General features: G+C 41.8%; 1 protein-coding gene across 1 annotated transcript in view; it reads left to right on the top strand.

Annotated features, from left to right (window-relative positions):
- cntfr (ciliary neurotrophic factor receptor) overlaps window positions 1-14,987 on the top strand; it is a 258,091-nt gene extending 243,104 nt beyond the window's left edge. The window contains exon 9 of the mRNA XM_070862387.1: window positions 14,454-14,987. Within this exon, the coding sequence (XP_070718488.1) occupies window position 14,454 (1 nt within the window). The 3' untranslated portion in view covers window positions 14,455-14,987. The remainder of the gene's footprint in view (window positions 1-14,453) is intronic.
- Window positions 14,988-17,485: the final 2,498 nt, after the last annotated feature.

Below are 17,485 nucleotides of genomic sequence, written 5' to 3'. Positions count from 1 at the left end.
ATTTCCCTTGGAGTCGTTCCCTTCCCCCCTCTCTCTCCCCCCTCTCTCCTCCCCCCTCTCTCCTCCCCCCTCTCTCCTCCCCCCTCTCTCCTCTCCTCCTCTCTCCTCTCCTCCTCTCTCCTCTCCTCCTCTCTCCTCTCCTCCTCTCTCCTCTCCTCCTCTCTCCTCTCCTCCTCTCTCCTCTCCTCCTCTCTCCTCTCCTCCTCTCTCCTCTCCTCCTCTCCTCCTCTCCTCCTCTCCTCCTCTCCTCCTCTCCTCCTCTCCTCCTCTCCTCCTCTCCTCCTCTCCTCCTCTCCTCCTCTCCTCCTCTCCTCCTCTCCTCCTCTCCTCCTCTCCTCCTCTCCTCCTCTGCTCCTCTCCTCCTCTGCTCCTCTCCTCCTCTGCTCCTCTGCTCCTCTGCTCCTCTCCTCCTCTCCTCCTCTCCTCCTCTCCTCCTCTCCTCCTCTCCTCCTCTCCTCCTCTCCTCCTCTCCTCCTCTCCTCCTCTCCTCCTCTCCTCCTCTCCTCCTCTCCTCCTCTCCTCCTCTCCTCCTCTCCTCCTCTCCTCCTCTCCTCCTCTCCTCCTCTCCTCCTCTCCTCCTCTCCTCCTCTCCTCCTCTCCTCCTCTGCTCCTCTGCTCCTCTGCTCCTCTCCTCCTCTGCTCCTCTCCTCCTCTGCTCCTCTCCTCCTCTCCTCCTCTCCTCCTCTCCTCCTCTCCTCCTCTCCTCCTCTCCTCCTCTCCTCCTCTCCTCCTCCTCTTCTCCTCTCTCCAATACTGTAGCCAAATTTGGTAGGAACTGCCTATAATAGTTCAAAAGACCCAAAAATGATCGAAGTTCAGTGACATTCTTGGGAGTGGGCCCATTTCTAATTGCATCCAACTTTCCCTTGGTTGGATGTAAAGCATATTTGGCTACTCTGTGCCCCAAGTACTCCACTGAGTTTTAAAATAACTCACACTTGCGAGCAGCCACTTGTACTCTGCTTCTCTAACCATTTGAGGACTTTATTCAATATGTTATTATGGATTTGCCTGTTTGATGCTGAAATGAGTGTGTCTTCTAAATAACATATTATCCCTTCAATGCGTTGCAAAATCAGGTTCATCACCCTTTGAAATATAGCGGGGCGGAAGACACTCCAAATGGCAGCTTATTAAATTGGTATAGGCCTAGATGAGTATTTATAGTTAAGCATGACTTGGACTCCTCATCTAGTTCAAGTTGTAAGTAGGCATTTGTAAGATCTAACTTTGAGAAGATCTGACCACCTATCAGCGTTGTGAACTAAATCTTCTACATTTGGCAATGTATTGGGGAGATTACCCTCCAGAACCTGGTTTATGGTTACTTTATAATCACCACACAACCTTACCTTACCATCTGACTTAGGTACAACAACAATGCGTGAAGCCCAATTACATAGATCTATCTGAGAGATAATGTTCTCAGTCTCTAGTCTTTTGAATTCATGCTTAAATCTCTCCTTGAGTGCATATGATACGGGACGTGGCTTGCAGTAAACTGGTCTAGTGTCATTCAGTATCGTGACACTCGCCTTGAAGCCTTGGATCGGACTGCCTGTTTCATAGCACACCTTCGGATACTTCTTGATGAGATCATCCTTTGATGCAAATCTAGTTTCAACATGAAAAATCTCATTCCAATCCAGCTTCAGTGATCCCAACCAATTTCTAGCTAGTAAGACAGGCTTGTCTCCTGCCACTACTAAGAGAGGCAAGCTCTGAAATTGATCCTTATATTTCATCGGTACGGTGATACGACCTACCACAGGAATTTGCCCTCCTGAATAGCCTCGCAGCTCTACCTGGGATTTCTCCAGTGGGAAATCACACAATTTGTCGAGATATAGCGATTCCGATACTACGCTCATAGAAAATAGGTGCAGGAGTAGGCCATTCGGCCCTTCGAGCCTGCACCACCATTCAATAAGATCATGGCTGATCATTCCCTCAGTATCCCTTTCCTGCTTTCTCTCCATACCCCTTGATCCCCTTAGCCATAAGGGCCATATCTAACTCCCTCTTGAATATATCCAATGAACTGGCATCAACAACTCTCTGCGGCAGGGAATTTCACAGGTTAACAACTCTGAGTGAAGAAGTTTCTCCTCATCTCAGTTCTAAATGGCCTACCCCTTATACTAAGACCGTGTCCCCTGGTTCTGGACTTCTCCAACATCGGGAACATTCTACCTGCATCTAACCCGTCCCGTCCCGTCAGAATCTTATATGTTTCTATGAGATACCCACTCATCCTTCTAAACTCCAATGTATAAAGGCCCAGTTGATCCAGTCTCTCCTCATATGTCAGTCCTGCCATCCCGGGAATCAGTCTGGTGAACCTTTGCTGCACTCCCTCAATAGCAAGAATGTCCTTCCTCAGATTGGGAGACCAAAACTGAACACAATATTCCAGGTGAGGCCTCACCAAGGCTCTGTACAACTGCAGTAAGACCTCCCTGCTCCTATACTAAATCCCCTAGCTATGAAGGCCAACATACCATTTGCCGCCTTCACCGCCTGTTGAACCTGTATGCCAACTTTCAATGACTGATGAACCATGACACCCACGTCTCATTGCACCTCCCCTTTTCCTAATCTGTCGCCATTCAGATAATCTGTCTTCGTGTTTTTGCCCCTAAAGTGGATAACCTCACATTTATCCACATTATATTGCATCTGCCATTCATTTGCCCACTCGCCTAATCTGTCCAAGTCACCCTGCAGCCTCCTAGCATCCCCCTCACAGCTCACACCGCTACCCAGTTTAGTGTCATCTGCAAACTTGCACATATTACACTTAATTCCTTCATCTAAATCATTGATGTAGATTGTAAAGAACTGGGGTCCCAGCACTGAGCCCTGTGGCACTCCACTAGTCACTGCCTGCCATTCTGAAAAGGACCCGTTTATCCCGACTCTCTGCTTCCTGTCTGCCAACCAGTTCTCTATCCACGTCCGTATATTACCCCCAATACCATGTGCTTTGATTTTGCACACCAATCTCTTGTGTGGGACATGGTCAAATGCCTTTTGAAAGTCCAAATACACCACATTCACTGGTTCTCCCTTATCCACTCTACTAGTTACATCTTCATAAAATTCCAGAAGATTTGTCAAGCATGATTTCCCCTTCATAAATCCATGCTGACTTGGACTGATCCTGTCACTGCTTTCCAAATGAATGCACCAGTGTCGATTTCCATGGGTATCTTGGTTCCTGCAACATCTACTTGGATGATACTATTCGAAAACCTCGCGCTCCTGTTGACATGTATCTCTTCATCCTGTTGCTTTTCTTCCATGCTATGTAGTCTCTGGGGATTTCTACTTATAGCCTTGCAAGTTGGTTTACTCTTCAGTTGGCATGCCTTCACAAAATGCCCAGTTTTCCTGCAGAAGAAACACTCCGCCTTCACATATGGACAACTTTGAGCAATGTGTTGTCCCAGGCACCGATAGCACGACTTCAATGCTCTGTTACCTTGGCCAGTTTCTGAGGCCTTGAGTTCCAACTGCATTTTACTTTTAACTTGCAGGCAATTCACCTTGGTTGTCGGGCAACAGCAAATGGCTCGAAATTCTCGGGATTATTGGTCAGCCATATCCATTGACATAGCTGTCTGACAAGCTAAATCAAAAGTCAATTTAGACGTTGTCAACAACTTTCTTAATGCTTCATTTTTAATCCCACAAACAAAGCAGTCATGTAATGCTCGGTCCTGAAAGTTACCAAAATAACAATGAATTGATAGCTTTTTTAATGCTACAATGTACTCACTGATACTTTCATCAGGTAATTGATTTTGTATTCCAAAACGATAACTTTCAGCAATTTCCAAGGCTTGGGACTGTAATGTTTTTCTAACTTGCTTAGAATCTGCATCAGTGATGTGTCCTTTGGCTTGACTGGAACAGGCACTTTTCAGGGTTTCATACACTTCGGGGCCTGCTTCAGTCAGGAAAATTACCTGTTTTCTATCCAAAACCACCTGATTACTGATGAAACTAGGCACAGCCATCTGGACTCTTCAGTTCAGCCAAGTGTGCTGTAATTTACCTTGGATTTTTAACTGTTCTTCAAAACAAAGGACCTCTCTAGGCGCTGTTGTTTGGTTGGAATCATCCACCAACAAGCATTTCAGCTAGGGTATCCAGGAATCCTATCCCTTTCTCTCATTTTTCTCTGTCTTCGTTTTGCCTCCAGAGCAGTTTTCCTTTCCCTCCGCAGCATTGTAGCTATTGGATCAAGAGCCTGTGGTGAGCATCAAGGAGAAAGCGTGGGAACCAGACAGTTTCAATCAGGCAGTGAGCAGTAGTTTAAAGCAGCTGAGGGAGAGGCGAAACATTAATAACCCTTCCTCCGGCTTCTTTAAAGAAACTGTGAAGCAAATTATTAAAGGAGCTGAAGAGGGGAATACTAAAGGAGCTGGAGAGAGTGACAATAAAAAAAGCAGGGGAACAGCCTGCTGAAATAAACCTATTTGTGGTAGTTGTTGGTTGGGATATTCTGATTTGTTCCAGGCAGAGATTGTGCCAATGATGTGGCTCAAATCATCCCTTAAATAGTACATCAATCTAACTTTCTTCAAAAAAGTTCTTTTAAATATTTGACATAAAAATGTACAGAAAGTTATGTTCACAAATTTGACCTAATGGGAAATGCATATATGTTTGTGTTGAAAACCATTTTAGTACTCAATGGGATTATTTTTGTGAAGACTTCTCTGTACAATGCTGTGAAAAAGCCCAATGGATTAAAAGCATCACTGGAAACTGTTATACTTGTGAGAAAATGCAAGTGATTGTTGACAATGCTGCTATATCGTACTGCAGCTGACTACATTCCAGTGAAGTGTTGATTTAATGTGTACTGTGCAAAAAAAACACAGCTGGAGCAGCTGGTCAGATGTGTTTGACGAGGACCGGACAGCAGAAAATGTTACAATGGCCCATTGTCAGAAGTACATGCAGGTACAGCTTCCAGTCATTTACTCTGAGTTAACTCTTGGGATCAATTTACCCTATGGGGTCAAAGATCCCCTAGTGCACTGCAAGGGCCACCATCCTGATGTAAACGTATAATGCCATTACTCAATCAGTTTCTTGGAATTCCCTACAAAATGCCATTGTGAGAGCACTATCATCAAAAGGATTGCGGCACTTCACAAAGAAGACCCATCACCACCTTTTCAGGGCAATTAGGGATGGGCAAGAAATACATCTTTACTAGCATCGTCACATACCAAGAAGAATTTTTTTTTAAAGTCCAATACTCAGTTATACCAGTTCCCAGCCTTTTCCAGGAGTTACCAGGTGGCCTATTCAAGGTGGAGCAATTTCTCCAAAACTAGGCCATTGACACAGCAGATGGGGTGGGGGCAGGGGGCGGGGGGAGGGGGGAGGTGAGGTCCAGTATTGCAGATTCCCTACGCTAGGAGCTCCAGCTTTTCCAGCCATCAGAGGGACTTGGCATTTTATTGGCAGCAGTAACCTAAGGAGACTAGGTGTAATGGTCCACCAAAGGGCAGAAATAGTCCCCACCTTGTGATTTAGCTGATGATTGTAGCCTACACTGACCCCGCCCACCCAACAAAGAGGAACTGTATTTTTATTAAGATTAATAATTTAATTGCCACTGCCTTATAAAGGAGACCATTGGGGTCAGTTTCCTTTCGTTTCTTGAGGAACTCCTAATACTCCCCGGCCAGCAGCCTCCGTCAAACTTTGTGGCCTAGTTCTTATGGCTAGTGTCCTGGACGCAACACTAGTGGCATAAACGCCCATCATTGGCTTGTAAAATAAGGTGGGTGACGTTCAGCCTTTACATCGGGATGCACCCCCATGGAATGACGAGCATATGAACATACAGACCGATAAAGACTGGCTGGTCCATCGAGCTTGTCCCAAACAGTCACGATGCAACAAAGCATTGTGACTCCCAGTGTTCCCTCCCACTAGTAGTCATGTAATCTCCTGAGAGAGACAGAAACACGGTTACAAACCCTAGCCCAATTCAGGGATCAAAAATCTGGGAATTCCTCTCCGACTCCAAGGTGAGCAAAAACAAGTTCCAAAAGGTCACAGTGACCATGAGGCGAAAACACATCTCTACGCAGTGATATTCGTTACAAGGCCAAACTCGTCCAGTACATTTTTTGAACTGTCAGAGAACTTGAGCTGGCAATTTGTTCCAGGTGTCAGCAACCCTCCGCATACAGAAAAACCTCCTGACATCTAATTTAGATCTATTCTTGCGGAGTTTATAAACATGACCTCTTGTTTCCCCTAACCAGCTCAAATAGTTATGATTTGGAATGCACTGCCTGAAAGGGTGGTGGAAGCAGATTCAATAGTAATTTAGAATAGAATCATAGGGCCCAATTTTGCCAAAGCCTGTTTTCTGGCATATTGCCAGAGTTACGCCGGGTTTTTAAGTCCAGAAATGCGGCAGAAAAAGATGTCCAAACTTTCCCCGATCTTTATACTGCAATCCAGAGCCGCGCAGTGTGGCCAATCGCCTCGGGGGATGGAGCCTGCTATCTGCGCATGACGGGGAAAAAAAATTAAATTTTTGACGTCGCTGAAATGGACACACATGCGCAGTGTGGCCCCGAGTGAGTGCCGGTCCCGGTCTGGTGGCCCCGAGTGAGTGCCAGTCTGTGCGCTCCCTCCTCCGCCGACCCTCTCCAGTCCCCCAGTGAGTGCCTTCCCGATCCACTCTGCTTCCCACCCCTAGCCCAGGCCGAATGGCCTCCGATTTACTTACCTGCGCCGATTTCTTTAGCTCTCCATAAGGGTTTTCTTGAGAGGCCACGTACACTGGCCTAAGCAGAAATGGAGTAACTATCAGCTGGCCAAAGTTCACTAAATGGCCAGAATTGGCATAGGTGGCTGGTTACACCCACTTTGGATGAAAAAAAACTTGCCTAAAAAGAAAACTTAACTAAATGAGCTACGCTGGTGCAAATTGATTGGGGAAACTGTGGATTTTTAAGTTAGGCCAGAAAAAGCAGTCTGTTCCAAAAAAAACAGCGCAAATTACTGGGGAAAATTGAGCCCATAGAATGGTTACAACACAGAAGGAAGCCATTGCAGGCACTTCTGCTAGTCCCACTCCCCCACTCTTTGCAGGCCTCTGGGAAAGAATAGGGCCATGGGACTCATTGGTAGCTTTTTTCAGAGAGCCGGCACTAATACCATGGGCTGGATGGCCTCCTTCTGTACTGTATTATTCTTTGATTCCATAATAACCCACATATTTTGGCCAAAGTGTGAAAACAGGTGCTAAATGGGTGCAGTACTAATGAGACTAACCTGTTTGAAAGTATGGATTTAGCGCACAATTTTGGTCCCAAATGCTGATTAACATAATTTGAACTTGGAGGTACTAAACTAGAAATCTGCAGATATAACACTCAAGTGCTGATTAGAGGCAATTTTCGTGGAACAGTATATGTGGGCTCCTTGCACCTACTTCCACTGAAGGTGTAGAGTGCTCTGGCTGGCACACAGCAGCACTTTGTAGGACAACTGACGGAGAGGGCGCACAGGTTCTTGAATGTGGCATTGGAGGTCTTGGTGGAGGAGGTCCATAGTAGGAGGGATGTCCTGTACCTGCAGGGAGGAGGGACACCACCTCGCCCTCTTGTCCCTCCTCCCTGCAGCAGTTAGTGTTGCTCAAGCTGGTCTCATGTCCTCCTCCCATTCCTCGTCCAGTCCAAGGAGGACCCCTAACAAGATGCCTATGACCAAGCACTCCCTTTCTCTTTGGTGACTCCTGTAACATGGAGTAGCACAGCACTTACTCTTTTTAGGTGAAGTCCTCAGAGAATTTCCAAAATAAATGTTGCCCACGTGTTGAAGTCTTGACAAAGTGTCTGTGAAAATCTCCTGATGTATTTCAGAGGTCCTCACAGCTCCAGCAGCAATGAACATGAAATGATAAATATCCCTTTTTAAATAGCGCTAGAAATCCACATCAATGTCTTGTTTACTCCCAAACAGCTGTTAGGAGAGGACATTAGTTGAAGCACGAGCCGCCACAAATGCTGGGCAGCCTCTTTAATTGAATGCTAGCAGGCATTTTAAGTAGCATATAGCTGTTGGCCGGGTGGCTGTTCCTAGTGCTGGCTTCAACACCTTTACCAAGATGGAATCTTGTGCCAAACCGGGGCTAAACCAACGTTTCAGCTCAAGACTCTATCTTGGAGGATCATTAGCGCTTGAATGCGCTGTGGAAAGTTGTCCCCTTCGTCTTTACCCAGCCTAAAAGTATGGTATTTTGGGTGGAAATCTATATACAAAATTACTTCAGGAAATATGGAAAAGTGCTGGCAAGAATGCGAATTGGCAGGAACAGTTATTTGCTCCTTTGCCAAGGGTATTCCTTAAAGCCTTGTGTAACCTGTTTAAATGAATTTCCTTGTACTTTAATTTGTGGAAGACTACAGTAACCTTTCTGTATCAGCATCAACATCAAATCACAAGTTTATCAAATTAACTTTCTGTAATTCCATTATTATTTGATTTTTATTTTAATGCTAAATTATGTTAAAATGCACTAATTAGGCAGAGCAGAGGTGAATTTATGTCCATAATGTTTCCTGTGAAAAGATGCTCACCTGAAATTTTTACGGCAGGTTTGTGGCGGTTTTCTCCCGATCTCTCACCGTAACTTAGGTAGAAGAACAGGGGGTGCAACCCCAAAAAATAGACATTTTTCGAATTTATTCAGGGTTTCTGCTGATCCATCAAAGTTCCAACAGGAGATAGAAACATAGAAACATAGAAAATAGGTGCAGGAGTAGGCCACTCGGCCCTTCGAGCCTGCACTGCCATTCAATGAGTTCATGGCTGAACATGTAACTTCAGTACCCCATTCCTGCTTTCTCGCCATACTCCTTGATCCCCCTAGTTGTAAGGACTACATCTAACTTCTTTTTGAATATGTTTAGTGAATTGGCCTCAACAACTTTCTGTGGTAGAGAATTCCACAGGTTCACCACTCTCTGGGTGAAGAGGTTTCTCCTCATCTCAGTCCTAAATGGCTTACCCCTTATCCTTAGACTGTGACCCCTGGTTCTGTTAGTGAATCCCTTGGAAATTCTCCTCTGCTGATATAACTGCTGTCAAAGTAAGGGTATCAGATGTAGGAGAGAAGGAAAATAAATGAGCGAGGTTGCACTAGACCATATACTAGTGTACAGAAAAAGAGGCCAAAGAGCACATCATCTATGGATATTGCAGCCTAGGCGTTATAGTATTGGACGAGCAACCCAAAGAGCATTGGTGTTCTATTCATAAATCTATTCATTTGCAGCCATGAAAGCTGATGGTTTGCTGTAAATATGCAACTGGTTCACTAACATCCTTTGGAGAAGGTTAACATAGTGCCCCTACACGTGACTCCAGTCCCACACAAGGTGGTTGGATCTTAATACCCTGAGGATTGGTCAATAAATGTTGCTCTCAGTGTAGCTTAAAATAGAAACATAGAAAATAGGTGCAGGAGTAGGCCCTTCGAGCCTGCACCACCATTCAATAAGATCATGGTTGATCATTCACCTCAGTACCCCTTTCCTGCTTTTTCTTCATAACCCTTGATCCCTTTAGCTATAAGGGCCATACCTAACTCCCTCTTGAATATATCTAACGAACTGGCACCAACAACTCTGCGATAGAGAATTCCACAGGTTCAAAATTCTCTGAGTGAAGACGTTTCTCCTCATCTCGATCCTAAATGGCTTACCCCTTATCCTTAGACTGTGACCCCTGGTTCTGGACTTCTCCAAGATCGGGAACATTCTTCCTGCATCTAACCTGTCCAGTCCCGTCAGAATGTTATATATTTCTATGAGATCCCCTCTCATTCTTCTAAACTCCAGTGAATACAGGCCCAGTCGGTCCAGTCTCTCCTCATATGTCAGTCCTGCCATCCTGGGAATCAGTCTGGTGAACCTTTGCTGCACTCCCTCAATAGCAAGAACATCCTTCCTCAGATTAGGAGACCAAAACTGAACACACTATTCCAAGTGAGGCCTCACCAAGGCCCTGTATAACTGCAGTAAGACCTCCCTGCTCCTATACTCAAAACCCCTAGCTATGAAGGCCAATATACCATGACACCCAGGTCTCGTTGCACCTCCCCTTTTCCTAATCTGCCTCCATTCAGATAATATTCTGCCTTTGTGTTTTTGCCCCCAAAGTGGATAACCTCACATTTATCCACATTATACTGCATCTGCCATGCATTTGCTCACTCACTTAACCTGTCCAAGTCACCCTGCAGCCTCTTAGTGTCCTCCTCACAGCTCACACCGCCATCCAGTTTAGTGTCATCTGCAAACTTGCAGATATTACACCTAATTCCTTCATCCAAATCATTAATGTATATTGTAAATAGCTGGGGTCCCAGCACTGAGCCCTGCGGCACCCCATTAGTCACTGCCTGCCATTCTGAAAAGGACCCGTTTATCCCAACTCTCTGCTTCCTGTCTGCCAACCAGTTCTCTATCCACATCAGTACATTACCCCCAATACCATGTGCTTTAATGTTGCACACCAATCTCTTGTGTGGAACCTTATCAAAAGCTTTTTTTAAAGTCCAAATACACCACATCCACTGGTTCTCCCTTGTCCACTCTACTAGTTACATCCTCAAAAAATTCCAGAAGATTAGTCAAGCATGATTTCCCTTTCATAAATCCATGTTGACTTGGACCAATCCTGTCACTGCTTTCCAAATGTGCTGTTATTTCATCTTTAATAATTGATTTCAACATTTTCCCCACTACTGATGTCAGGCTAACCGATCTATAATTACCCGTTTTCTCTCCCTCCTTTTTTTAAAAATTTGTGTTACATTAGCTACCCTCCAGCTTGCATATCAAGATGATCTCTCAGTAGGTAAATGAAGTGCAATATAGGGCGACTTTAAAACATGAAAGAAAGTATAAGCTGGATGGCTTGCCATGGTAACTCGAAGACTCTCATGTGATAAATATGTATTTGGATGAGATACTCACAGACATTGAAGCCACACCCTATCAACAGTCAATGGCTTGAGGATAAAAAAGGGACATAAAATGGTGACCAAATGAATCTACGGGATAATTTTCTATCATTCACTCAGCAGCAGATATCAGAATATTGGGTATGGAGGTAGTGTGGCCATGCTGTGACCTATGCCATTTTTAGTACATTAATTTAAATGGATGAACCATTGTTTCAGGTGATAACAGGTGTGTTATCTTCTCTGATCAATTTTCCAATATGAACATCTGGCATGCAATTGTCTGCACAGGGATTGCAAAAGCAGAAAGTTTACTACATTCAAAAGGTGCAAATGGCATTAAGTAGTTGAAGGGTTAAAAATGAAATAACTTTTTATGTAGCCTACAGTGTCTAGCCAAATATCTTAACCTAGCACATTAAGTCTTGGACTACTATCAAAATCAAGCAAATGTATATTTTTTTAATAATTTTCTTGATACTGCAACAAGCATACAAAGACCTACATATCCATGGGTATCCAATCCCTTTGATGTTTGTCCACTCTCTCCAACTCGTGGAGAAACCCGCTTTCCTGAGTATTTCCATCTTGCCCCACACCTTCTGCAAACACTCTACAAACAAGCTCTTATTTCATGATGAAGTTGCCTTTTTTCTCAGCTTTGTTTTTAATTCATCCCAGAGGTATTCAGCAGGCTTGAGGTCAGGATTCTGAGCCAGTTCAATGCTGGGGCAGCGCACCCTGATCTTGTTTCCCCTTGCTCACAGAACTTGTTGTATGTGGAGGGCACTGCACCACCACTCAGGATTAAAAGGAAGATATTGTGTAAAAGAAAACAGCACTCAATATAAATATTACTGCAGTGGCTTAAGATGGAGGAACACTTTTTGATAAATGTAATGAAATTGTAACCACTTCTCTTGTACTCAAGATTACAATTTCACTACAAATAGCTGACAGAGGAAATCTTCCCATGATAAGAAAGAAGGCTATAAAAAGCTATAAGGAAGAACAAACATTCCATAACATAGGCAGTTTTTACAAGATAAATATTTGCAAGTATCTTTTGCTCAATAGCTTTAAATTTGTGCAGCAAATTAAATGCATATTGATCATTCATCTGCATATTAACTCACACTGTGTATCTTGAATATTGCTCTCCAGGATTATTCAAGAGTTTCACAAAAAATCACAGCAACCAAACAAACTAACTAATACACAAGATATCAATTAAGAATTTAAAGCTCTGTCTTCACTTCTAAACCCTAGTCGAGTCGAATCTATCCTAGTAAAGGTGGATGAAAGTTTTTGCTACCTCTTCACTTACTTAGAACTGTCAGGAGTGAAAGGAATGTTTTGCAAATCTCAAGCTAATTCATGATGGACAGCAGGAAGAACCGTTTGTGCTTCCTCTTAATTTAATATTTTGCTATTTTCCAACATGCAGGAAAGCACTCTGTGGTTAAGATTTTTACTAATTCCCATGATTACTGAGTAACCTGTAAGTGTCTGTACTCCAACAACATTGATGAAAACCAAAGACAGCATGGTTGTGTGGTGGGTTGTAACTCCATGTAAGATGTGGGCTTCTGACCACAGTTCCTACCCACAGTTTAGTTTAATTTAGAAAATTAGGTAAAGGATCAAGGCCCACAGATTGTAAAAGAGTCGGAAAAAAGATGGGTAAATCAATAAGTAGTGATGGGGTTTTAAAAGTGTGTATATAGTAGGAGGACAGAGATCGTTTTGAGATCCTGAATGAGTTAGAGTAGGAGTGAGGTAGTCACTCCTTAGGCTCCTGAGCTCAGATAGCTCAACATAGAAGTGCATCAATGGCTGGAAGGGAAAATGAAGGAAGGTTGCTCAGGGCACATCAAGTTCGGATGGTATTAGCTGGGTACAGAATAATATTGACGACATAAGCTGGAAGCAGGCTACCTGACTGTTCATTGGGTTGGGAATGGGACAGGGACATAAAAGGGAAGTGAATGGAAATGTACATCTTTCAATAGATACTAATGGGAAATAAATTTGAAGGATATGTCCCATCCTGTAAGATAGGTTTATAAGGCAACTCGCTCTGTAAACATGGGGTCAATTTAGACTTTGTGCAATAGTGTAAAATGGGGAATAGTGAATTGGCAGCCCATTTCACATCTCTGTCGGTTTTTATTGTCATTGTAGGTCTGCAGTATTAGTCCCATAGGCTGCACAGCCATATAGGCAAAAACTTTTCAATCCAATAGAATTTATCTTGTGTAACTTAATTGCAGACATTGAATAGTCCATTAAACTGATGAGAAATAGCTGGGGAAAGCCTCACCAGTTCTCATTTCAAGTATAGTGTTTTCCAAGCATTCCAGAATAAATCAGATGTTCTTCTATAAATTAAATATAAAAGGATGATGAGATGACACAATTCATTGGTGTGGTGATGCACTATGTCATGGACACAGATGTACACTTACAAAAAATGACTTACAGATAGTGACCATGCTTTTTGGGGAAGAGCATAGAGGAAAGGTTACAGAGCAGGATTTTCAAAAACTAAAACTGGTTGCCTGCTCATCCTTTCCTGGGATGAACCAAAATGGCAAAACAAAAATGGAAGCAAAAATATTTGGTAATGAAAACAGGTGTTGTGGAAAATAAAACTTTATGATGAATAATTGTTATCTCTTGCATATAATGTATTCCATCAATGTGGGATAACAACCCACCCAGAACTACTTTCTGTGACCCACCAGAGCAGCAGTAACCCAAACAATTTACAGCACTGAATTTGTTGTTGAATCAATGCCACCAACAAAGTATGATGTTCTGAACAATCAATCAACTCGCAATCCCTCACTTCCTTATGATTTAGGAACAGTCCTGCCTGTTATTTCACAGTACTCTTTGCACAAAAAGACCACAACAGTATACCAAACCTTTACATAAGAGGTATTTTTCAACAACAAAAAATATGGAAATGCACAACAGCACATGAAAGAGAAAATAAGTTTGGCTGAAACTGGGCTTTTTGATTTCCGTTTCATGGTCAAGCGGTGGATAGGAAAATGAGTCAGACAGTTGTTTAGCCTCAGCCAGGTACAATAAAAGGGAAATGTATTGATACGTAGATCAATGCATAGAAAGTTTGTTAAATAAAGTGTCAGACACTAATGGAAAACCTATATAATTAACTCATAGCTTTGTTGCTTATAAATTATGGATTAAATAAACATTATATTCAGCAACTTCCTACAGAGTGTTTACTCTACTGTCAATGAATTATTGATGCCTTATCATCCACAGTTTTCATGTCCTTATTATTGAATAATAACACTTGCCATTACTGTGAAATAAATTATGTTTGAGGCCTTTCACTGCACTGTGTGTGTTTTATATATATATCTTAGAAAATATTTCTAACAACACTTTTCCTTTCTTTCAACAGATTATTACTTTGCTTTCCTGTAGTAAAAGACAAAAGCAATTATGAGAATCCATGCTTTTTAATTTTGCACATGTGGATGTGGATTCAATGCATCTCCCTTCCAACATGATTCCTAAAAAACAAAAAGACACCTAGGAATGTGAAGCTCAGATCCCTGTGAAAGTTCATTGGACACAGACACATAAACAGAATGAAAGCAAAAGCATGGATCTCTACCAGACACATCATCTTGCAGATATATTTTTTTGAAGGGCAAATTAATACCATTTAATCTTGCATCTGGTGAGGAAAATATTTTCAAAAATTAATGTGAAAGAAACCAACCACATACAGCTAAATCATCATGCCAAAGACACCGTGATCTCCATGAACATTTAACCACAATGCTCTGCTTCCCAAAATACCTGCATCTGAGTAGTGAGAGCGGACGCTAATAGATGACTGGATACTGTTGGTAACAGTACTGTGAAATTTTTGAGCGTGCGGATTGTGGCCTGTAATTTTATCACAATTGTTTTAAAACAATGTTTTATACTTATGGCTGATATCAAATGATGGGACTGTAATGCTCCACTATGAACATTATGCCCTAATACGCCTGTGATGGACTGCATTGATTTTTTTACTGGAAAAACATATTTGTATGCTAGTCAGTTATAATAGTAGTAGATTCTGTTCTGTAAAAAGAAAACACATATCGTCATTGCTTGTTAGCTTTCTTTTTAAAAAAAAAAGGGATAAAAAAAAACATAAAAACATAACCGGAAGCATTTTAACTTTTCACATACTTTCCAATAATGCCACCTACATAAACATGACAGTACACAGGTCCAACTTAAATTTAGTTGTGCAGGGAGAATTTCAGGAGTCCTGTATCTGTCTATCAATTAATAATCACCATAGAATTAGTTTTACAGAAGTCAGTAGCTCAGTCCACAAATTGCTTCTGTAAAGAATTTAACAATTTATCTTAAACACACAAAAATGACTTATTTAACAATTAGTGTTTAAGTGTTAGAACTAGACTATTGTAAGAATTAGAAACTTGATCTTTTTTAATAAAATACAAAAATAAGAGCTCACTTATTAGAAAATGGTCATCTAACAATGGTGTCTACATTGAATATATAGGAATTTGTTTTATTTCCAAGGCTCTTTATGTATATAGAAGCGATTCCCATCTTCACCAAACCAATTTGAACCTATGCATTATTCTATAATAATGTACTTACCAAATACCATTTTCTGTCAAGTTACCCAAAATCAAGTTACCCAACAAACCATATTTTTATTTAATATTTTATAATTTTACTGTTGAATAAAATCCAACTTTGTATAACATTAATGTAATTTTTGAACTGTTTTATTTCCAAAATGTACAGAGTGTTTTCTGGGATTGTGTCCATCAAATATGGGCAACTGCAAACACTTTGTAATATCTGTTATAACTTTTCTTCTAAAGGCTTAAGAACGTAGATACAGGTGTAGGTTCCCTGCTTTTAAGATTCAGTGGTTAGTGCTAAACTATATCTTTGTCATCCAAACAAGGACAATTTCAGCTCCAGTCAACCCCAATGGAGGTTCGTTGAAAGGATCTCATTGCTTTTTGCACTGGATTAGAAATATTTTTAAGTAAGTCTCTGGCTATCTACGAACATACATTAGAAGCATTAGATTTCTTCACATGTCAGTGTTGTAACGAGTGTTCAAAAACAAATCGCAACTACCTACCTGAAGACTATTTCAAAGTTGCTGTGGGTCAGAATTCTGGCTGGCTACCTCTGCATACAATCCATTGTAGCATGCTCCTTTTGGTGCATTACTTGGTGGATTGTACATCTTCATCTCTCTCAGTTTCTATATTCTGTGGAGCCCTGATAAGGTTAATTCTATTATACCAAAGGGAAAATCACTCTTAACAGGGATTTATTCTTATCAAAGATGATTGCCATTATATTTATTAAAGCTTTAGCCTACTCTTATTTCCCATGAATTGTGCTGTACTCTGTTGCATGTGGTTGAATATATCGCAGATATTCCTGTTGGAAGCTACCCACTTGTGAACTGATGAAATGGATTCTTCCAAATATTGTATTAAAAAGAACAGCATTAAGTGATGATTGCTTTTCAAGTTACTCACTCCATATCCACATTGTTCCAGTTACAGTAGCCTCTTCTTGTAACATTCTCTGATAAATTACCACCTCTGATGCAACACATAGTGCTTATGGCTCCCTCAGTCATAGAATACATGCTTATCATAAAACCCATTTGTGTAATTCTCAAAACAAACTTATAGTAGAGATTCTGTGTGTACTTCCTCCCTCTTTATTTTGTGAGTAACTGCATCTTATATGTACAATCCAAAACACAATATTTGTGCTTAACATTTTTCTGTGAGAATACTTCTTACCAGTGTCAATATTATCTAGCTTCTATTGTATTCCATGTATCATTTTTGAACAGTAAAGTTGAGTTTTTTGGAGTTACATGTAGTCATTTGTTTTTCAATTGTGTAATTAGACATTGTTATTTTACTTCAAATCAATGAGCTGATCTACCTGAGGAGATATTAAAACATGCTCCCTGTATGTTTTTGAGTAAGTAGGACTGAACCATTCAAAACAGCAAGAGCCCAGGTTCAACTCTTGGCCTGCTTTGATTTGATTGTTCTCAACCAGTGCAGCATCTGGGCAAAACAATAGGTCTTTGCTTGCCTCTGGGCTATAGTGGGGGGAAATCAGCAAGGGGTCCAAATACAGATCTCTAATCAGTGAGTCCTGCTGTCGTGGCTTGCATGAATAATGACCACTTGAAGCACTGAAGGCCAGCTGCCAACCATAGAAACATACCACAGAGTGAGCCAGCATATGCAGGAAAAGAGGGGAGAAGCTCCACAAATTGGCACTAACTTCTACAGGTGAAATTGTCTCTAGACATTTTTATATGCATTTATATAATGGTATGTGTGGGGCGGGGGTTGTATTTTTGCGTACTGCATGAATGCCGCAGCCATTTGTTCCACCTGCACA

The sequence above is a fragment of the Pristiophorus japonicus genome, chromosome 2, assembly GCF_044704955.1.
Source record: "Pristiophorus japonicus isolate sPriJap1 chromosome 2, sPriJap1.hap1, whole genome shotgun sequence".
Lineage (NCBI taxonomy): Eukaryota > Metazoa > Chordata > Chondrichthyes > Pristiophoridae > Pristiophorus > Pristiophorus japonicus.
Note: the sequence above shows the minus strand (reverse complement) of the source record. Positions and strands in the feature narration are given on the sequence as shown.